The 24030-nt window shown below is 44.5% G+C and overlaps 1 protein-coding gene across 5 annotated transcripts in view; it reads left to right on the plus strand.

The window, feature by feature from the left end:
* Positions 1-24030, plus strand: part of RAVER1 (ribonucleoprotein, PTB binding 1) — a 2969353-nt gene that overhangs the window by 1528001 nt on the left and 1417322 nt on the right. For all 5 annotated transcript variants that reach the window (XM_044084574.1, XM_044084577.1, XM_044084578.1 and 2 more), the window contains one exon: positions 20296-20410. In XM_044084574.1, the coding sequence (XP_043940509.1) occupies positions 20296-20410 (115 nt within the window). The remainder of the gene's footprint in view (positions 1-20295; positions 20411-24030) is intronic.

Below are 24030 nucleotides of genomic sequence, written 5' to 3' on the forward strand. Positions count from 1 at the left end.
GTGAGATGCCACACGAGGATTCTGCAGTGGACACGAGCAATGCATTGATGCTATTTGACTCATCCTAGGGATTTTCCCATAATATCAACACAAATCTTTGAGTTAAATCAAGTGGTGATTGGAGTCTCCCCAGATATCGTCTGGAAGAGCTTACATACTTCCTGCTTTGCAGAGAACTGTTACGACAGACACCTCCCTTCTCGGGTGGGTGGGGTGGCATTTCAAAGGGAAGACAGTCCAAGGGACCTGGTGGACGACTGAGGCCAGTCTTCACATCATTATCTTTGTGATGAGAACAATCATCTGTGCATTGCAAACCTTTCAGGACCTTTATCCCAAGAGTTTGATCTGGGAGCAGATTGCCAACATATGTGTTCTATCATCTGAATAAACAGCGAAGAACCTGATCATACCCTCTTTGTTGGTAGGCCATGAGGAGCTGGCAATGGGTGATTTTGTTGTAACAGTTTCTGATAGCAATTCGCATCCTGAGGAAATCCAGAATTTTAGTGGGCAGTTTGAGCAGGAACATCCTTCTTCCGCATGAGTGTTCCCAAAATCCGAAGATTGCTGCTTTGATTTTTTGGCACTCTGTTTTGCTTTGTTTGCTTCGTCGTCCAGCACCAAGTGCAGTATTTATTATGCCTTAGTTCTTGAACAGGGACAGTCACCCATGGACAAACTTCTGTCTGCTTGGCCTTGGACTTCTGTATGTGTGCTCCCCAACTCCATTAATAATAAAGTTTCTCCAGAAAGCTACATGATGCAGAGCAACTGTAATCCTCATTGCACCTTTCTTGCCTTGACAAGTGTGGTCTTTAATAAAGACAGGATGTCTCTCAGAATGGATCCTACTTTTTGCCTAAACTACTTGATTTAAATTGTTCTCCACAGCCAATTCACTTACCAGTGTTTTTTCCTTCATTGTCTCGACATTCATAGGCATTTGAGATATATATTTTTTTTTTATAGGACCAAGAACTTCAGAAAATCCAGTCTGCTGATGTTCATCGTGTTTCACTGTTGCAGTCATTACACTTGGGTTATCCTGCTGGCAGGCGACCCGCACTCGGCCCAAGTTCCAAAGTCTTGGTCCGGTGTCGGTTGCTGTTGCCTCTTCCCTGACGTCAGTGCGCCAGGGGTATAAAAGTTGCAACCAACGCCATTTTCTTCAGTCTTTCTTGTCGTGCGATACCCAAAGCAAAAACAGTTCGCAAGTGCCGGTCGGCCGACTCCTGAGATTTTCAAAATTGAATTTCAGAACCGAAGTCTTCAATAAAGCTAAGTACCCCGTTGGGGAAACTTTTTCTTGCTCCAGACCGATGTCAGTAAAAGTTAATAATTGTATTTCTTGTGGGAAGCAAATACCTCATAAAGACTTTCACTCTTACTGTATTCCTTGCCTAGGCCCTGACCACGACGTTACTAGTTGTCGGTTTTGTGCTAGATTCAATAAACACACTATTAAACGTCAGTTTGATTTTGCTTTACATTATTTTGGACGAAGATTTAATTACATAATGCCGTCGGAACAACCGACAACCGGAATGTATAAAAAACGCAAAGACAAAGAAAAAGACAGACATCCGAGGTCCAAAACCGACGACGAAGCCTCTTCTAGGCCAGTCGCCGGTTCTCAGTGAAGCGCTTCCGCGGCCTCTGACACCCGCTACCTCAGAGCCACAGGCCATAACCGACAGCCATGTGGAGACACCAAGGCCTGTGGAAACTCAAGGTATTGGGCCTACGGAAACTATATCCTCAGATGGGTCCGGAGCGTCTGAGCAGGCACCGGCTTCTGAGGATGTTTTCAGACCTTCACAGCTTACAATTAAAGCTACTACAGCAGCAAAGGCAAAGTCAAAAACACCATTAAAGACAAGGAAACAAGTGCAGCATTCTCCAGAGCAGTCATCAATGCCAAAGAAACAGATGCTTAAAATGGCCGAAGACCTTATTACTTTAATCAGGGGCTCCCATCCCCCTCCTGACAAAATGCCTAGGCAAGACACTGATTATGATTCCTCTGATCAAGTTTCCATTTCCTCTGATCCTTCTTCTGACCAGGGCTATTCTCTCCCTTCCTATGAGGACTCTGATGCTGAAGAGTCCGTTCCTTCAGCCTCACCGCCTGAGGATTACTCTTTTGGGGAAACCCTGCACACCATGAGGGAGCATTTCCATTGGGAGAGCCAGGATTACTCTGAATCCAAGAAAAGGCTCAGAGATTTCCTTTTATTGCCTCAGCACAGGCCCCTGGCTATCCCCCCTGTGCTTGATATTGTAGATGATGTTTTTTCTGAATCCAGTCTGTCTCCAGATTCTTTACCCCCTGCACCAGTAAACCCAGACAGGTACTACAAGGTCCCTGACTCTCATAAATTTCTTTACAAAAACCCCGCTGCAGACCCAGAAACAATTTCTCAGGGTCCTAAAGGGGTTAAAGCTTCCACTGCCAAAAATCCTGTCCCCTCAGATAGGGATTCCAGAGCTCTGGACAGATGGGGGAAAAAGGTTTACACTTCTGCTACTTTAGCTGTAAGAGCTTTAAACTGTCAGTTTCACATGCTTAAATATCGACAGTATCTCATGTCATTGTTAAAGCAGAAAATGGTTACAAATATAGAAAGTCCTGACAGTAAAGAAATGCAGGATTTATTGCATGCAGTTGAACAAGTGGGGAAGCATACACTGCAATGTGGTTTTGATTCATTAGAGGCTTCTTGTAGAGCTGCAGTTACAGGCTCAGTTATTCGAAGATATGCTTGGTTGAAAGAACAAAGTTTACCTGACCATGTTAAAGTAAAATTATTGGATGCTCCACTACAGCATGATAACTTTGTTTGGTGTTAAAGAAAATGGAGGATAAAGCAAAGTCAATGCAAACTGTGAAAGATTTCTTACAGGTTCAACCACCTAGATTTAGCAGAAACTGGCCTTCAAAAAATTGGTCCTTTCCAGTGTCAGACAGGCCACAAAGAGGCAGATACAGACACCCAAGAGGCAAATCTCAGCCCCAAGGCTCCTACAGACCTAAACAATGGGGTGCATCAGTCCCCAAAGGAGGAGAAGACAAATCACAACCTTATAGGAATCAGTCACAATGACTTCCCTCTGCAAATGCCAAGCTCTTACCAGTTGACAGCACCCCTAGGGGGAAAGCTAGCACTTTTCTTAAAAAATTGGCACATGATCACCCAAGACCAATGGGTGCTGAATATAGTTTCTCAGGGGTAGAGGTTCCACTTCCACACGCTTCCAAAACGAAAAGGTATGTCAAACCTGCCGCAAAACCAATGGGCAGAGGCACAAAAACAGATTGCTGCTCTTATGGATATGGGAGCTATTTAAAAAGTTCCACAAGAAGAACAGGGCCAAGGATTTTATTCACGACTTTTCTTAGTACCCAGAAAAGACAAAGCCTGGCGACCAATACTGGACCTGTCAATCCTAAATACTTTCCTGGATGTTCCAAAATTCAAAGTGTTAACACTACAACAACTTCTGCCCATGCTGGGCAAGGAGGCTTGGCTAGTTACTTTGGATCTCAAGGAGGCATACCTAAACGTCCCAATCAGACAATCGTGCAGAAGATACCTCAGATTTATAGCAGGCTCAATGCATTACCAATTCTCTGCACTGCTCTTTGGCTTATCTACTGCGCCCAGGGTCTTCACAAAATACCTGGCACCAGTAATTGCATTTTGCAGACAAAAAGGAATTCAAATATATCCCTACTTGGATGACTGCCTTATTCAAGCAGAGAGCAAGGACATTCTTCTAAAGCACCTGGCATTTGTAAAAAGATTGCTAATTTGCCAAGTGTACACAGTAAACGGAAAGAAATCAAAACTAGTGCCCTCTCAAGAGAGATAATATTCCTGGGTGCAAGTTTAAATACAACTGCCCAGATGGCTTATCTCACGCCAGACAAACAAAGGCAACTGACTCATTACTTTCAAATGATGGCAACAAAGACCCAGCTCCCTGCAAGAAAAATTCTGAAGACCCTGGGTTTCATGGCATCTTGCATTCTACTAATTCCATATGCAAAACTGCATATGAGGAAACTACAATGGTATCTAAAAAGTGTTTGGCCTCAGCATTGTCACAGCCTAGAGACAATCATAACCTTGATTCTCTGCCTACAACAGGAGTTTCAATGGTGGTCCCAGGCCTGTCACCACAACAAGGGACAGCCTTTCACGTTACCTACAGCCAGGCAGACGATAACAACGGATGCATCAGATTATGCCTGGGGAGCACATATGGCAGGAAAATGTATTCAGGGCACGTGGCCCAAGGAACAAATGCATCTTCACATCAATCAAAAAGAGATGCTAGCTGTACAGAATGCCCTGACAACCTTCAAGGACCTAATACATCCAGGACAACTATTAATAAAGATGGACGATACCACAGTTGTGTGGTACATAAACAAGCAAGGGGGCACACATTCCTACCCCCTATGCAGACAAGCCATGACTTTGTGGAACACAGCACTGATCTATCAGGTACATCTGCATGCCCAATTCCTGACAGGAACAAAAATACAGTGGCAGACGAACTAAGCAGAAATCCCATGGATCCTCACGAATGGAAGCTAAATCCACAAGTGTTCAACATGATAACAAGGGAATGGGGACGCCCATAGATCTTTTTGCCTCCCTTCACAATTGCCAAATGCAGAAATTTTGCACAAGGACTTATCACTCTCAAGCATGGAAAGTGGATGCTCTATCATTCAGCTGGAAAAACCTGACAGTCTATGCCTTCCCTCCGATGCCTTTTCTCACCAAGGTGCTTCTAAAAGTCAGACAAGAGAGACCAAAAATGATCCTGATTGCACCAGACTGGGCCACTCCTGCACTGGTACCCAATCCTAAAGACTTTGTCCCAAGGCCCACCTTGGCCTCTACCTCAAACCCTCATCTTCTGACACAGCAAAACAATCAGATTCTGCACAGTCAACTCAGAACCTTAAACCTGGCAGCATGGCAGATAATGTAGCCACTCAGACTGCACCTCTCTCTAAAGCTATTATGGATGTAATTTTGGAAGCCAGGAGACCCAGCACTAGGAAATCTTATGCAGAAAACTGGAAGAGATTCTGTGCTTGGAACCAGGCACAAGGGCTCGACCCACTGGTCCCTAATTTACCTCAGATTTTGCAATACCTGACTGAGATGTTGGACAAAGGCATATCCTTTTCATCTATTAAAATCCATGCCTCTGCCATTTCAGCTCATTACAATACGGATCCTCCTATTTTTTCACATCCTCTACTATAACAGTACCTCAGAGGGGCAAAGAATATAAGACCCCCTAGGAGAGCACCAGTACCTACTTGGGACCTCAATTTGTTTTAGAAAAACTAACACTGCCTCCATTTGAACCAGCCAGCACAGTTGATCTAAAATTCTTGTCATGGAAAACTGCTCTGCTCCTAGCAATAACTTCAGCAATAAGAGTCTCAGAGATACAGGCATTGATGGCTGTGGAACCTTTCCTCATTTTTCATCAGGACAGGGTTTCTCTTAGGACAAACCCAACATTCATGCCTAAAGTGGGCTTCAATATGGCCTTAAACCAAACCATTCATTTGCCTACTTTCAACCCAAATCCCCAGAATAAAGGGAAAGACTTCTGCACGCTTTGGATATACACAGGCAGCTACGATTTTACTTGGACAAAACAAAAGCTTTCAGATAAACTGAGCAACTCTTTGTAGAATATGCTGCAGAATCACAAGGAAAACCTATTACAAAGCAGACGATCTCCAAATGGGTAGGATACTGCATCCTATTCTGTTATGCACAACATGGCAAATCTGTACCTAAGTGCATTAGGCCTCATTCTACCAGAGCAGCAGCTTTACTCAGAGGGGTACCAACCAAAGACATATTAGAAGCTGCAACCTGGAGCTCAGTGCACACTTTTACCAAGCACTGCCACCTACCTCTCTACTCCAAATCCAGAGCTGCCTTTGCCACTGCAGTTCTGCAGGGCTTGTTAGCCTCGCCAAATCCAATCTAGACCCAGCCACCCAACCTCAGCTTTCGGATTCTACCCAAGTGTAATGACTGCATCAGTGAAACACGATGAACATAGTACAGTTGTGTACCTACCATAAATGTAGATGTTGGAGTGTATTCACTGTTGCAGTCCAGGTTACCCACCCACCATCCCCCTCTTTGCTGGGACTATTCTGTACTTCTCAACTCTATGCAACCTATGTGGTGTATTTGCTTGTAGATGAAGGAAATGTTTATAGTAATACATGCATGGTTGTTTGGCATATTTTTATCTTTTAAGCCTTCCTATCTGGGGGCACCTGACATCTGGGGCAAGAAAAACTGAAGAAAATGGCGTCTGTTGCAACTTTTATACCCTTGATGCACTGACGTCCGGGAATAGGTGACAGCAACCGACGCCGGACCAAGACTTTGGAACTCGGGCTGACTGCGGGTCACCTGCCAGCAGGATAACCCAAGTGTAATGACTGCAACAGTGAATACACTTGAACATCTACATTTATGGTAGGTACACAACTGTACTTTTGTTTCTTTTTCTAAAGCCTGGTTGGGAAAGCTGGTATCTAAGTCTAGTTTTAAGTGGCTGACTGAGTGCATTTGATTTGTATACAGTTTGAAAGGGAAGGCTTTGCCTTGCAAGCCAAATGGTCATTCTGCTAGAGCTATGGATAACTCTATGGCCTTCCTTTTGAAAGCACCTATGGATGACGTTTGTGCTACTGCTACTTGGGTGAGTTCTCATACCTTTTTAGCTCACTACAGGCTAGGCATTCAGTTAAGGTCTAGAGCCTCGTTAGGTTCCACCACATTGCCGAATGTGCTGTCCTAGTTTCTCTCTCTCTGGGGTTTAATGTGGCTCAGAGCTCTGTCCTACAAGTTAAACCTGGATGGAAAAGACAACATTGGATATGAAAGTTATGTACTTTACATAATGACAGATCCATGTTGCCTCTTTTTGTCCAGTTCAACCATCCCACCCATCTGCCCCCTCCTGTATTATGTTATCTGATGTTGTCGGTCTTCACATATTCCTTGACAGTGGGATATTCCAGCTTGTGCATACCAAAAACTCCCAAGCTCAGCCCCACCCATAATTCTGATCACCAAATTACCCCAGATCTCATTTGCCGCTTCGTGTCAGACATGTCACCTATAAGCTCTCGAGAAAAACAGTTTCTTTTATGTACGTTTTTTCTTCTTTTGCTTCTTTTCCAACATTTTTTAGTTTCTTTTTCGCGCTTCTTCCCTTTTAGCTGTTAGTGTGTGCGCAGCCTCCTTTGGTACCTTTACCTTCAGGCAACCTTATGTACCATTGTTGGTACTTTCTTAACCCTTTCTTTGTATGTGTAGTTCTTGCAAAAAAAAAGTTTGTGTATATATGTGTGTGTATATATATATATATATATATAAGTTAATATAGATTAGTTTAGTTTCTTTTTCTCTGCCTAGTCCTTATAGACTCCTTGTGTGCATGTGTGTGTGTTTCTTAGTTATGGCAGACAAGCCAGCTAAAGGCACCTAGGGTTTTAAGAAGTGTCTGAAGTGGGACAGAAAAATGCCCTATTCGTTTTCTGTTTTGGGCTCCCATCCCTCCTTGGAGAAGGGTATTGTTCATTGTGGGCAGTCAGTCATTGCCTAGCCCGTCGACATCTTGTCTTTCCCCTTGACCAGAGCTTCCTCCAGCCTCTTCCGTGGGACAGAGGGTACAGAAGGCTCAAGATTTAACGACTGTGGTCATGTCCTCTTTGGATACCTCTCTGGAGCACCCCACCGAAGAGGTCTGTGCGAGGAGAAAGTGTAAGAGGAAGCACTTGGACTCCCCTAAGGACTCGTTCATGGAAGATGCTGATTTTGATGAAGAGGAAGATTCCCCCAAGTCTCCCCCGATGATTCCTTTGGAAACATCTTAGAAATCCTGAAACAGAGGGATGGCTGGACTTCCATCCAGCCTTCCTCAGAGGAATCGGTATATCTTGAAGCTTTCCATGCCCAACCCTCCACCTCTTGGATTTCTCCACCTGCTGACAAATCTCATCAAGTTAATTGCTCAGCGGGCTTGGACGTTGCCTGATGCTGTTGAGCCGATCCCTGAAAGACCAGACCGCATATTGTCAGCCCCTCAGGATTCACCACACTGAGTGAAGGGAATTCCAATAGACGCCATGGTGGTAGTGGCAGCCACAAAGAAGGAACTTGCCAACAAAAGTCCTACTATACACATCCCCCAATAAGAAATATAGGGCTGTGGATAGATTACAGAAGCATGTATATATACCTCATCGACCTTTGCATTTAGGTCCTTGAATTACATGCACATTTCACCAGATTGCAAAGGGATCTGATAAAAGAACTTTGATACCCTTTCAAGAGCAGTAGCTAGAGGAGTCCCAGACGAAGTAACTTCTCAGCTCGCAACTGTAGAATAGATATCCAACTCGTCCATGAGGCAAATTGCATATGCTGCCGAAAGGATGACAAGTGCTGCAGGTTCAGACGTAGTCATCCGGAAACACACCTGGATGCACTTATGTGAGTTCACGGAGCCGTTTAAGTATTCTTTTGTCAGTGCTCTGTTTGGCAGAACATCCCTCTTCGGTCCCAAAGTTAGAGATTCTAGCCAGGTATGAGAAAGATGGGAAGACTGTTTCTGCCATAGGCATACGCTTTTCCACTTCATAGTGCCTTTATTCCAGGAACCAGCAGAGTGGGAGGCTATGGTTTAAAAAAATCTGAAGGACCTTTCCAGGACTCATGTGACAATGACTTCTTCCGGGGCAGAGGTGGAGGTAATTATGGAAGAGGCAGAGGTGGCCCGCAAAATAAGGGTTCTAGGGATTCTTTCTCTGGGAACGCCTGTCTGCGCTCCTGAAAGGAGGCCTGATTGCTGTCCTCTGGAGGCAGTGGGGAGGATTATGACCAGAACAGCATTTCCTTTATAATTCATCTAAAGCCTACGACCAAAATCACGGGCGTTCCACCCAGTCACAGGGAAGCAGCAGTTTTAGAAGTTCAAAAACTGCGCAACCAAAAAGATGTTCATCGTGTTACACTGCTGCAGTCATTACACTTGGGTTATCCTGCCGTCAGGTGGTCCCACAGTTGGCCAGAGTTCCAAAGTCTTGGTCCGGCGTCGGTTGCCATCGCTGCTTCCCTGATGTCAGTGCACCAGGAGTATATAAGATGCATCCGACGCCATTTTCTTCAGTCTTTCTTGCCGCGCGGTGCCCGAAGCAGAAGCAGTTCGCAAGTGCCGGTCGGCCGACTCCTGAGATTTTTGAAGTCTAATTTCAGATCCAAAGTCTTCAATAAAGCTAAGTACCCCGTTGGGGAAACTTTTTTCTTGCCTCAGACCGATGTCAGAAAAAGTTAATAATTGTATTTCTTGTGGGAAGCAAATACCTCATAAGGACTTCCACTCTTACTGTATTCCATGCCTAGGCCCTGATCACGACGTCACTAGTTGTCGGTTATGTGCTAGATTTAACAAACGCACTATAAAAAGACGTTTTGATTTTGCTTTGCACTACTTTGGCTGAAGGTTCAATTATACTATGCCGTCGGGTCAACCGACGACCGCAATTCCGGAAAAACACAAATACCATGAGGGAGCACTTCCATTGGGAAAGTCAGGATTATTCAGAATCCAAGAAAAGGCTCAGGGATTTCCTTTTATTGCCTCAGCACAGGCCCCTGGCTATTCCACCTGTGCTAGATATTGTGGATGATGTGTTCTCTGAATCCATCTTACCTCCTGATTCTTTGCCCCCTGCACCAGCCAAGCCAGATAGGTATTATAGAGTCCCTGACTCTCACAAGTTTCTTTATAAAAACCCTTCTGCTGATCCAGAAACTATTTCTCAGGGTCCAAAAGGGGTTAAGGCTTCCATTGCAAAAAATCCAGTACCCTCTGACAGAGATTCCAGAGCTTTGGATAGATGGGGGAAGAAAGTTTGCACTTATGCAACTTTAGCAGTAAGAGCTTTAAATTGCCAGTTTCACATGCTTAAGTACCAACAATATTTAATGGCTCAGTTAAAACAGAAAATGCTTGCAAGCTCAGAAGCTCCTGACTGTAAAGAAATTCAGGATTTATTGCATGCAGTTGAACAGGTGGGAAAACATACTCTGCAATGTGGTTTTGATTCTTTAGAGGCCTCTTGTAGAGCCGCAGTTACAGGTTCTGTGATTCGAAGACATGCTTGGTTAAAAGAACAGAGTTTACCTGATCATGTTTAGGCAAAATTATTGGATGCTCCTTTACAGCATGGTACCTTGTTTGGTGTTAAGGCAGAAGAGGTGTTAAAGAAAATGGAGGCTAAAGCTAAATCTATGCAAACAGTCAAGGATTTCTTACAGGTACAGCCACCTCGATTTAGCAGAAATTGGCCTACAAAGAATTGGACCTTTCCAGTGTCAGACAGGCCACAGAGAGGCAGATACAGACGCCCAAGAGGCAGATCTCAACCCCAAGGCTCTAACAGACAACGACAGTGGGGCACCTCAACCCCAAAAGGAGGTGAGGACAAGTCTCAACCTTACAGGAACAGTCCCAATGACTTCCCCCTTCGTACGCCAAGCACTTCCCTTTTGGCAGCCCCCTTAGGGGGAAAACTAGCACTTTCTTCTCAAAACTGGCAAACAATCACCCAAGACAAATGGGTTCTGAATATTGTGTCTCAAGGTTACAGGTTCCACTTTCATACTTTATCAAGGCTAAAAGGAATGCCAGACCTGCCACAGAATCAATGGGCAGAGGCACAAAAACAAATTTCAGCCCTCATGGACATGAGAGCTATTCAAAAAGTACCACAACAGGAACAAGGACAAGGATTTTACACAAGTCTCTTCCTGGTCCCCAGAAAGGACAAGGCCTCGAGGCCCATACTAGACCTTTCAATTCTAAATACTTACCTGGATATTCCGAAATTCAAAATGTTGACATTACAGCAGCTTCTACCCATTCTGGGCAAGAAGGCTTGACTTGTTACTCTGGACCTCAAAGAGGCATACCTGCATGTCCCTATCAGACAAAATTGCAGAAGATACCTCAGATTCAAAGCTGGTACAATGCACTACCAATTCTCCGCACAGCCCTTTGGCTTATCTACTGCGCCCAGGGTCTTTACAAAGTGCCTGGCACCAGTAACTGCATTTTGCAGACAAAAAGGAATTCAGATATATCCATACCTGGGCGACTGCCTCATTCAAGCAGAGACAAAGGACATTCTTCTACAGCATCTGGCGTTTGTAGAAAGGTTGCTAATTTCTCTAGGGTAAACGAAAAGAAGTCAAAACTAGTGCCCTCACAACAGATTATATTCCTGGGTGCCAGCTTAAATACAATGGCCCAGATGGCTTATCTCACACCAGACAAACAAATTCAATTAACTCATTCTTTTCAATTACTGGTAAAAAAGTCCCATCTCCCTGCAAGAAAAATTCTGCAGGCCCTGGGATTCATGGCATCCTGCATACTACTAATACCATATGCCAGACTGCATATGAGGAAATTACAGTGGTACCTAAAAAATGTTTGGACTCAACACTCTCACAGTTTAGAAGCAGTAATACCAATGATTCCCTGCATACAACAGGAGTTTAGATGGTGGGCACAGGCATGTCACCTAAACAAGGGTCAGCCTTTTACCCTACCCACAGCCAGGCAGACTCTAACAACAGATGCTTCAGATTACACCTGGGGAGCACACATGGCAGGAAAATGCATTCAGGGCAAGTGGACCACAGACCAGATGCATCTTCACATCAATCAAAAAGAGATGTTGGCTGTTCAAAATGCCCCAACAGCTTTCAAGGACCTTCTGCATCCAGGACAATTATTATTAAAGATAGACAACACCACAGTAATGTGGTACATAAACAAGCAAGGGGTGCACTCATTCTTATCCCCTATGCAGGCAAGCCATGACCTTGTGGAACACAGCTCTAACGTATCAAGTTCATCTGCAAGCACAATTCCTGCCAGGAAAGAAAAATACTCTGGCAGACGATCTAAGCAGAAATATCATGGACTCTCACAAATGGAAATTGAATCCATAAATCTTCAGCATGGTAACGCAAAAATGGGGATGCCCAGACATAGATCTTTTTGCCTCCCCACTGAATTACCAACTACAAAAATTATGCACAAGTACTTATCACACACAAGCATGGAAAGTGGATGCTCTCTCCTTCAGCTGGAAAAGTCTAAAAGTGTATGCCTTCCCACCACTACCTCTCCTTTCAAAGGTACTCCTAAAAGCCAGTCAAGAAAAACCACAGATGATCCTGATTGCTCCAGACAGGCCACGCCAGCACTGGTACCAAAGAACTTAGCTCAAGGCCCACCATGGATTTTGCCTCAAATTCCACACCACCTGACTCGACAAAACAATCAGATCCTGCACGGTCAGCTCAAAACCCTAAACCTCGCTGCATGGCAGATTGATTAGTCAAACAGGCAACACCTCTCTCTAAAGCTGTTATGGATGTCATTTTGGAGGCCAGGAGGCCTAGCACCAGGAAAGCTTACTCAGAAAAATGGAAGAGATTCTGCGCCTGGAACCAGGCTCAAAGCCTTGACCCTCTTGTCCCAAACATTCCTCAGATTTTACAATACTTAACTGAGATGCTGGACAAAGGCCTATCCTTCTCATCAATTAAGATCCACGCCTCTGCCATTTCAGCACATTACAACACGGATCCTCCTTTATTCCCTCATCCCTTGCTAAAGCAGTATCTCAGAGGGGCTAAAAACATAAGACCGCCCCGGAGAGCGCCAACACCAACTTGGGACCTCAGTTTCATTTTGGGAAAACTGACCCTGCCACCTTTTGAGCCAGCCAATCTAAACTTTTATCATGGAAAACAGCTCTGCTCCTGGCAGTAACTTCAGCACGAAGAGTCTCAGAGCTACAGGCATTAATGGCAGTGGAACCTTTTATAATTTTTCATCAGGACAGGGTTTCTTTAAGGACAAACCCTACCTTTATGCCAAAGGTGGTATCTAGTGTAGCTCCATCCATTTGCCAACCTTTTATCCAAACTCCCAGAATAAAGGGGAGAAACTTCTGCACTCTTTGGACATACACAGGCAGCTACACTTCTACTTGGACAAAACAAAAGCTTTCAGGAAAACTGAGCAACTGTTTGTAGCATATGCTGCAGGATCACAGGGCAAGGCTATCTCAAAGCAGACTATATCCAAATGGATAGGACACTGTATTCGTTACTGCTACACACAGCATGGAAAATCAGTCCCTAATAACATTAGGCCACATTCCACCAAGGCAACAGCCACTTCAACAGCCTTTCTCAGAGGAGTACCTACCAAGGAAATTTTGGAGGCTGCAACTTGGTGTTCAGTGCACACCTTTACCAAGCATTACCACTTGACTGTTTATGCTAAATCCAGAGCAGGATTTGCCACTGCAGTTCTGCAGGGCCTCATAGCCAATCCTAACTCTTTATAGACCAGCCACCCAACCTTAGCTTAGGGATTCCACCCAAGTGTAATGACTGCAGCAGTGTAACACGATGAACATAGTACAGTTTTGTACCTACCATAAATGTAGATGTTTGAGTGTTCACACTGCTGCAGTCCAGGTTACCCTCCCTCCACCCCCTCTGAACTAGCTGGTCTTATCTATACCTTTCTATCCTATACAACCTTTGTGGTGCATTTGCTCATAACTGAAGATATTGTTTTTATTATATATGTATGTTTTTTATTAACAGTATGTATTGCCTACCTACTTGGGGGAACTTGACATCTGGGGTAAGAAAAACTGAAGAAAATGGCATCGGATGCATCTTGTATACCCCTGGCACACTGACATCAGGGAAGAAGCAACAGCAACTGACGCCGGACCAAGACTTTGGAACTCTGGCCAACTGCGGGACCACCTGACGGCAGGATAACCCAAGTGTAATGACTGCAGCAGTGTGAACACTCTAACATCTACATTTATGGTAGGTACAAAACTGTACTTTATTCAAACAGTCCCTCCAGACCAAATAGGATCTGGAATTTACTCAAGGTTCTTTTTAGTGCCAGAGAAGACAGGGGACTGGAGACCAATCTTGGATCACAGCAGGCTGAGCAAACCAGTTCGGCAGACCAAATTTCAGATGGTTATAGCTCAGGCTATCCTTCCCTTTTTGGAGAAAGACAATTGGATGTGTTCTGTAGATCTTCAGAATGCGTATTACCAGTTAGAAATGGACAAACGGTCCAGAAGATATTTGGGCTTCTGGCTGGGAGCTAGACACTATCAATTCGGAGCACTGCACTTTGGTCTCACCACAGCCCCCAGGGTGTTTACCAAGTGCATGGGAATGGTGGTAGCTCAAATCAGACTGCAGGGATTCTGAGTATTTCCATGTCTAAAGGACTGCCTCTTTACCGCTCCCACCAGGTGTCTTCTTGAGGAGGATTATACTCTTAAGGACTGTTCCGATCTAAGCATTACTGTAAACTATGAAAAGTTCAAGTTAGAGCCATGTCAGCAGTTAAGAGTTCATTGGAGCAAGGATAAACACGATCACGAGCATTGCATCCCTACCCTTATAAATACTACAGTGAATAAAAGGCCAAGGATTGCATGGATCAAGCAATCCCAAATAAAATCAAGACCCTTTCCACCAAAGGCAAGCGCCCGATCTGGTGGACCCCAGCCATAAACAAACTTTACAACAAGAGGAGAAAGCTACTACAAGATAGAGCAAAATCCCTAAAAGGGAAGACATCTCTGATCAATACTAGTAAAAAACTACGATCACTCATAAAATCATCCAAGGCCAACTTTGAGAGAAAAATCGCCAAGGACTCAAAAGACAATCATAAGGCCTTCTTTAGCTATGTTAGAAATCTGGGTGGAAACTCCCAGGTATGCTTAGAATTAGTGCAAAATGATACAAAAATCACTGAACCCACAGACATTGCAAACATACTGGCAGACAGGTTCAGTGAAAATTTCTCCCCTCCCTCCCCCCCCAAAAGGAGAAATATCTATCCCAGCAGAGTGTAGCCTCCCAATCATCTCAAATGCCCAGGTGAGAGCTGCTCTCTCTAAAGCTAAAAACACAGCATCAATGGGACCGGATGGTGTCCCCGGCTGTGTGCTACACGAACTCAATGAGGAACTAAACCCACACATAAGGCTGCTGTTTAATCTTAGCCTTACCACAGGATACGTGCCAAAGAGTGGCGACGGCAACTGTGGTCCCACTCCACAAAGGCGGTGATTCTACGGACCCTGGTAATTACCGCCCCATAAGCTTAACAAGCCTGGTCTGCAAAGCTATGGAGAGGATCATAATGGAACTCATAAATAAAGACATAGGGGACCTACAGACATTGGATCCTACCCAATTCGGCTTTGTCAAGGGCAGATCATGCCTCTTGAACTTGGTCGACTTTTTTTGAAACAGTCACCAAGGCCATTGATGAGGGTAAGGCAGTTCACACAGCCTACCTTGACCTTGCAAAAGCTTTCGACACAATACCCCATTCGGGTATCATAGAAAAGCTCACCAGCTTAAATGTAAACCCATATGTCACAAGATGGGTTGCAAACTGGCTCAAGGACAGAACCCACAGGGTTAGAGTTCCTGGTGCCATGTCAGACTCAAGCGGTCTGGCGGTGTCCCACAGGGCTCAGTCCTGGGCCCCCTCTTGTTCGGCATCTACTTTTCAGAAGTGCAGGCAAACATAGGAGGATTGTGGCTGACAAAGTTTGCAGATGACTGCAAACTGGGCGCCATAGTTGAAAATCCATCAGACACAGATATCCTTCAGAGAGGTCTTATAGAAACGGATAACTGGTGCCAGAGCCATGGCCTTAAGGTAAACGCCAAAAAATGTATAGTCATACCCTTTGGTAAAAACAAGGTAACCCCAAGTTACCACATAGGTGGCAATCCATTAAGCACAGAAGAGGTTATCAGGGATCTGGGGACCCAAGTTGACAGTAACCTTTCTTTTGACACTCACATTGCCAAAGTGGTTAGGACCACCTTCTACATTGCCCACCTGATTATGAAGGGATTCACATCCAGATCAAGGGAGGTCATTGTTCCCCTGTACTCTTCACTTATCAGACCAATGATTGAGTACAATGCCCCATTCGGAATGTATCTTACCCGACACCTGCAGTAATTGGAAAGACCCCAAATGTTCCTCACCAAAAGGATAAAGGGGCTCAAAAATATGCCATATGCTGCCCGACTGAAGAAACCCAAGCTCTATTCAGTCGCATACCGTCTGCTCAGAGGTGACCTGTGCCTGACATACAAGGCCATGTCCAACCCGGAATTAATGGACATGCTCCACCTCAAAAAATCCAAATACACCAGAGCCACAAGAGCAAGAGACTTAAACCTCAACACGGATATAAATAGGACGTGCTGGAGGGACAGATTCATCACCCAGAGACCCCCTATGCTGTGGAACAGAATCCCGTTCCATGTGAGACAGAGCACCTCGCTGGCTCTGTTCAAGAGGAATCTTGATCAGTGGATGGGAGATCGTAGGTTTACCCCGGGGATCATCTCTGTATCACTGCTGGACAGAGGCACGGCAAACTAATGGGTATAGTATTCTTCAACCTAAGGGATGGTGAAAGCCACACAACTCTGGCTAGGCTTATAAATGCCCTAGGGCAGATAGCCTAGTATGAACCTATGAACCTATAAGTCAGCCAGATTATTTACAACAATGTACCAGCAATGCTCTTTCTACAAGCCCTAGGGTCTATGGCAGCTTCTGTCACTCTAGTTCATTAGCTAGATGTCATATGCAAATCCTTCAGTGGCTGCTAGTGTCTCAGTTGTCGATGCTGGACCAGCCAGTGCCTCATTTGATCACTATTACCAGCTGATGCAAGTAGGATCTACAATGGTTGCTTCACTCCAGTGAGATTTTAATGGGCAGCCCCTTTGTCCCCTCTCAGCCCCAGGCTATAGTGACCACATATGCATCCCGGATGGGGGGGGGGTCATTATCTGGGAAAGACAGTCCAAGGCACTTGGTCTCCTCTGGAAGCCAATTTGCATGTCAGTGTCCTAGATGAGTGCAGTGCTGTTAGTGTTGCAAGCATTTCACCTAGTCTTCCCCTCGGGGATGATTGCAATTCAAACAGACAACTTGGCAGTGGTCTGGTACGTCCTCAAACAAGCGGAAACCAGGTCCTATCCCCTCTGTCTAGAAGCTCTGAGTTTGGCAATGGGTGATTTCATCCGATGGCTTTCTCATTACAACGTACATTCTGGGAAGCTCCAACGTGATAGCAGACCGATTGAGCAGATGTATTCTAATGCCTCACTAGTGGTCTGTCAGTCCAACATAGGTTCATAGGTAGGTACTAGGCTATTGGCCCTAGGGCCTTTCTAAGCCTCCCCAAAAAGGTACCCTGGCGGAAAAGATATTTTGCCATTGGGGGCCAGCCTTGCTGTGACCATTTCGCCTCCCCTCTGAACAAGTACAGCAACTACTTTGCCCTGATCCCCCCCCCCCCCCTTACCGGTGGAGTCACTGAGAGATGCTCTTCTCCACAGTTCTCCCCCCAGTCTACTCCATGCATTTCCCCTGACCCTTCTTGTATCCCAGTTTCTAAAGAAAGCCATCAGGTCAAAGAACAAGATAATCCTCATTGCTCCGTTTTGGCCTCAACAAATGTGGTTTCCCTTTCTTTGGCCTCGTCTAGTTCTGAAACCTTTAAGCCTGGATCCAACTCCAGACCTGTTGTCCTACCCAGCTGGATTAGTTCACCTGAAGCTACAAAACCTCAAGCTCATCGCATGGCTTTCCAATTCCCATGATTGCCAAGCATTCCTGTTTTAGTTAATCAGCTCAATGAATCATTTTGGCTAGTCACAAACTCTCCACAAGAAAATTGTATCTCAGCAAAAAGCACAAGTTTTCTCTGTGGATGTCTAAATCTAATACTGATCCATATTTAGCTCAAATCGATAAGGTTCTAGATTTCTTGACATTACTTTTCAAAGCAGGGGCCTCAGCATCTACCATTTGAATGCATCTAGCCGCTACCTCTAATTTTCAGTTTTCCTTTTTGAAGGAATCCATGATGCTCAGGCTACCATATAAGGAATCATTAGCACCTTGAGACCTAAATTTAGTTCTCCAGTCCTTAGTTTATTCCCCCTTTGAACCTTCAGACAAATGCAATCTAAAATTCCTCTCTTGGAGAACATTGTTTCTGGTGGCCCTCACCTCAGTCAGGAGAATTTTGGAGATTCAAGCTTTGTCCTGTAAAAAACGCCTTACATAATTTTTCATAAAAACAGGGTCGCTGTCAGAGCTAATCCTTCATTTCTGCCTAAAGTAATTTCTGAATCCAACTTTAACCAGACTATTCAACTCCCAGTTTTCTTCCCCAACTATACTAACAAAGGAGAATAGTATCTCCATTTATTAGATATACACAGACAACTCCACTTCTATTTAAACAGGACGAAAGATTTCAGAAAATCAGATCAATTGTTTGTGTCCTTTTCTTACTTGGCAAAAGGGAAACCAATGTCCAAGGTTACCCTAGCTAAGTGGTTTAAGGACTGTATTACCTTTGTTTATGACAAAAGCAAATTACCTCTTCAAAGGCCTGTAAAAGAACACTCCAACAGAGCAGTAGCCACGTCTGCAGGGTGTCATTCCAAGGTTTCCTTATTGAGCTTCTCCATACACTTGTTACTCATTACAAACTGGATCTAGTCTCTAGGGGAAGGGCATCCTTTGGCTCGACGGTCCTCAAGAATATTCTTCCATGAGACCTCCCACGATTTAGGTTGCTGGGGATTCTGTCCCACTGTCAAGGAATATGCGAAGATTTGACATCAGATAAAGAAGTTATATCTTAACATAACGTTCCATCTGCATTGTTAATCTTCTCATATACTTGACATACCTGCCCTCCTTCCTATAGTTTCTTATGGTGGATTGGATTCCCTGGGTGACATAGGTGGTCTTCTCTGGATTCAGATAAGGCCTCTCATTTCTCCCTCTCTTATGGCAGTGTTTGTCTGTCACTGTTTATGCAAACTTGATCTGAGGTAATTTGGTGAAGAGCATTTTGTGTAGGCTGAGCTCGAGAGTTTTTGGTATACACGAGCTGGAAAAACATCCAAGTCTGTTCCAAGGTTCAGAACCGTGCCCACTGTCAAGGATGTGAAAATTGACAACACAGATGGAACGTTATGGTAAGACATAACTTTATCTTTTGGGCGACTGAATCATGGAAGCTGTTTTACTTCTTTTGTTTGGGGGTCTTTGGTGTGTGTCAGGTTTTTGGGCTCAGCAGTGGAACTGGTTTGGGGAGTGTCAAACTTAATCTGAGATTAGTGTGTCAGAGCTAGGCATTATGGGTATAGGAGTCAAGGCTCTGGGCGCTAAAGTCTTTAGGAAATGACAGGTGTCAGATCTATATCGGATCCGATAACCCACAGGTTAAAAATGATGGAAAGTGGGGAGTTGGCCTAATGGTTAAGGTGTTAGCCTTGTAGGGTTCGAGTCTCACAAGAGATAATTGGCTAGGCTTAAAATGGCTCACAAGGGCAGTTAGCCTAGTACTAATTTATGAACCTATGAACATGGAGCGGTCGTAATGGTAAGGACATAACTTTTATTTTCCAAGAGCATGATGGAAGTTTTTCGCTGACATGTCTGTGTTGAAGAATTAAATGTATTTTAAAATTTTCATTTTTATGAGGTTATTTTGTTTTTAGTCACTAGAGACTGTGTAGAGTAGTTGCATTGTAAGTTCTTGACAGATGTGAGACTGCTTATTGAATGAAAACTGTTGGCAACATGTCTGGAAGTGGATGGTTGGTGGTAGTCATTAGTACTTCAAGAGTATAGTTTGAGCTTCACTACCATGTCTTGTGTGCATGGAGTCTGCCGCTTAAGTCAGCATCAGTTTCTCAAACTGTTCTTGTTTCTTTCCTCATCTCAAAGGCACATTACTTGCTGATCTGTTATTTTAGTAAGTGGGTTTATATGGTGATAATTTTCTCCCTATTTAACTAACCATGGCATATTGCAATTAGTCATATTAAAATTATATAAATATGTATTTGTTATGACTTAGAAGCTGAGGTTCTGACTGAATTGGGTACACTTTTGAAGTAAATTGTTTGCAGTTTTAGGTTGATTCTACTGTTCATTTTTCCTGTTACTGTAAATTTCATTGGTTTGCACTTGAGTTATGTTGTTGGGTAAGTTGTCAACTTGTTTTGTTGTGTATTTCAGAAAGCTGGTATTCTAGGAGAACCTCCACTTACACCCTTGCCGCATAGTGGGATAGGAGCGTTGAACCCAGCTGTGCAACAGCCAGGAAAAGGACTACTTGGAGAACCTTCATTAGGTATTTACGTTCTTATATTTTATGTGTATACTTGCATCATTGCAAGCATATTGGTAAAATATTAGAGATGTGAAGGTCTTTGCAGAAGCCTTGTGCTGTCATTTTGATTCACTTTTAAATGGTCTTAATATGTTTAGCCACACAATATCAGCATGAGAAGAACACGTTTTTTCCCATTTCACTTTAGCTTATGTACAGGTATGAAGGAAACTGTGCAACCTTAGCTTTAAATAGTTTTTGCATCAAAACACTAGAAGTTATCAGGCATGTGTGTTTGCATTAATCAGTCATCTTACAGCTAACCCTACATTACAAAGTTTAAAATTAGAGTAGGTGAATGAAAGTTATTCTAGTTGTGTTACTATTGTCACCCTAAAGGCCATTATTTCACATCTTCAGTTTATTTTGAATGGTCAGCCATCTTCTTCACTTTTCATAATTTAACAGGAAAGATAAATCAGGCTCCACTGAGTTTTCACGGAGGCAGCAGTAGGTTCATAGATAGGTACTAGGCTGTCTGCCCGAAGGCATTTACAAGCCTAGCCAGAATGTGTTGGCTTTTGCCACCCCCTTAGATTAGTTCCCTGTGCCTCTGTCCAGCAGAGCCACTGAAGTGATCCCCGGGGTAAACTTTCTGTTTCCCATCCACTCGTCAAGGTTTCACTTGATGAGTGCTAGCGAGGAGCTCTGCCTAATGTAGACTGGAATCCTGTTCCAAAGCATGGGAAGTCTCTGGGACAGCAATCTATCCCTCCAGCACGTCTTATTTATTATTGTGGTGAGGTTTAGATCCCTAGAGTGTGTGGCTCGAGGGGATAAGGTTTTCTTTAGATGGAGCACGTCCATCAGTTCTGGGTTGGACATGGCCTTGTATGTCAGGCAAAGATTGCCTCTGAGCAGGCGGTATGCAACTGAGTACAGCTGGAGTTTCTTCAGTCGAGCTGCATAGGGCATCTGTTTGAGGCCAGTGATCCTTTTGGTGAGGTACTTCTGTGGTCTTTCCAGCTGTTGCAGGTGTCTTGTAAGGTACATCCCAAATGGGGCATTGTACTCTACGATGGTTCTGATGAGTGATGAGTAGAGGGGCACAATGACCTCTTTTGATCTAGATACAAACCCTTTTGTGATTAGGTGGGCCACATAGAAGGATTTTCTAACCACTTTGGCAATGTGATTATCAAAGGAGAGATTACTATCTACTTGGGTCCCCAGATCCCTTGTTACGATGTCCTTCAAGGATGCATCTGCAGTCCTTACAAATGGGGTTGTCCTGTCGTCAGGCAGCCCTTCGGTCGGCCGGATTCCAAAGTCTGGGTCTGGCTTCTGCTGGTGTCGCACTTCACCCGACGTCATTGCGGCAGTTCTTCGGGTATAAAGGCATCAGCCGACGCCATTTTCCTCAGTCTTTCTTGCCGCGTGGCGCCCGAAGCAGAAGCTGTTCGCAAGTGCCGATCGGTCAGATCCAGAGATTACTACTACCGAATATTACTTCGAAGACTTCTAAAAAGCTAAGTACCCCGTTGGGGACTCTTTCTTGCCTCAGCCGATGTCAGAGAAAGTGAATAACTGTTTATCTTGTGGGAAACAAATACCTCATAAAGATTTCCACTCCTACTGCATACATTGTTTAGGCCCAGACCACGACGTAGCAGCTTGTCTAGCCTGTGCTTCTTTTAACCGACGGACGCTTAGACGTCGGTCGGAGTTTGCTGAACAGATTTTCGGCTCCGATTTTGCCTATATTATGCCGTCGGATCCTCCGACAACACAAATTACCAAAAAACGCAAAGAAAAGGACCGACTCTCGTGGTCCGCGGTTTCGGCCGAAACCGCGGTTAAGCAAACCGCGAGTGTCTCGGTTTCGGCCGAAACCGAGCAAGCGGTTCTTTCTTCAGCCGAAACCTTGCCTTCTACCGAGGCCTCTTCTAACCTGGTAGAATCGGCTACTGAAATCCAACCTTCTGTTGCGGTTTCACAGGAATTATCAGACACCATTCCCCTGGATATTTCAACCCCTGCACGTGGAGCTGCTAGGCCTCCTGCAGCAATGTCTATTAAGGCCTTTGCCAGGGCTAAAGCAGCCAAAGCATCTAAAACAGTGCCTGCCAAGCCCCCCTCTCACAGGCCCAGCACCAGCTCCCATATGCTTTCTTTGGCTGAGGATCTCATCTCTTTAATTCGTGGATCCCAGCCTCATCCAGACAGGGCCTCTCTCCCTCCTCCAGAAAAGAGGCCTAGAGCAGAGCCCCCTGAGCCAGTATCCACAGACTATTCCTCTGATGACTCAGAACATACAGACCCTCCTGAGGCTACTTATTCTCCTTACGAAGACTCTGATGCAGAAGAGTCCATCCCTTCAGCCTCTCCGCCTGAGGAATTTTCCTTTGGGGAAACCTTGCATGCTATGAGGGAACAATTTCAGTGGCAGGGCCAAGATTTCTCAGACTCCAGAAAAAGGCTTAGGACCTTTCTACATTTGCCACAACATAGGCCTTTAGCTATACCTCCAGTTCTTTCTGTTGTAGATGATGCATTTAATGATGCTTGCACTGCTCCTGATTCATTACCTCCGGCTCCTGCTAAGCCCGATAGGTTCTACAGGGTCCCGGACACTCATCACCATTTATACAAGGCTCCTTTTGCAGATCCAGAGACTATCTCCCAGGGCCCTAAAGCTGTAGCAGCTACTTCTACTAAAACCCCTCCCTCTGAAAGGGAATCCAGGTCCTTAGAGATGGGGTAAAAAAGTTTACACCTCTGCTACTTTGTCAGCTAGGGCTTTGAACTGCCAATTTCATATGATTCAATATCAAGAGTTTATGCTTGACCAGTTAACTAAAAAGCTGTCCTCTGAAGAATCTTTAGATAAAAAGTATGTTCAAGAAATGGTACATAACATACAGCAGGTTAGTAACCATTCTTTAAAATGTGGCTATGATGCACTGGAGGCTTCCTTTACATCAGCCATGATTGGCACAGTTATCAGGAGGCATGCATGGTTGAAAGAACAGGCATTACCAGACCATGTCAAATCAAAGCTTTTGGATGCACCCATGGACAAGGTCAATTTATTTGGTTCCCCTGCACAGCAGGTACTAAAAAAGATGGAAGAGAAGGCAAAATCTGTACAAACAGTGAAATATTTCTTACAGGTTCAACCTCCAAGGTTTAGCAGGAACTGGCCCTCCAAGAATTGGTCCTTTCCGGACTCCTCTAAGACACAAAGAGGCAGGAATAGGCGCTCTAGAGGCAGAAACCAATCCAGGGGTGCCTACAGGGGACGCCAGTGGCAAGGTAACAACCAGCGAGGCACGGATGCAGCCACCACCACTACAACAACTCAATCACAGTGACTTGGCGGTGACACCGCCTACCAGGGAACAACTAGAAGCACCCTTAGGCGGAAAGCTAACCTTATTTTCAAAGAACTGGCATTGCATCACAAGAGAAAAATGGATTTTGAAAACTATAGACCAAGGTTACAGGTTCCATTTCCATACTCTACCAGGAAAGAGAGGAATGCCAAACCTACCACCTACTCAAAGGACAGAAGCTCTAAAGCAAATAATTCAATTATTAAGAATGAGAGCTGTGGAAAAGGTACCATCTATGGAGCAAGG

The sequence above is a fragment of the Protopterus annectens genome, chromosome 9.part0 (genome assembly GCF_019279795.1).
Source record: "Protopterus annectens isolate FY-2018-M chromosome 9.part0, PAN1.0, whole genome shotgun sequence".
Classification (NCBI taxonomy): Eukaryota; Metazoa; Chordata; order Ceratodontiformes; family Protopteridae; genus Protopterus; species Protopterus annectens.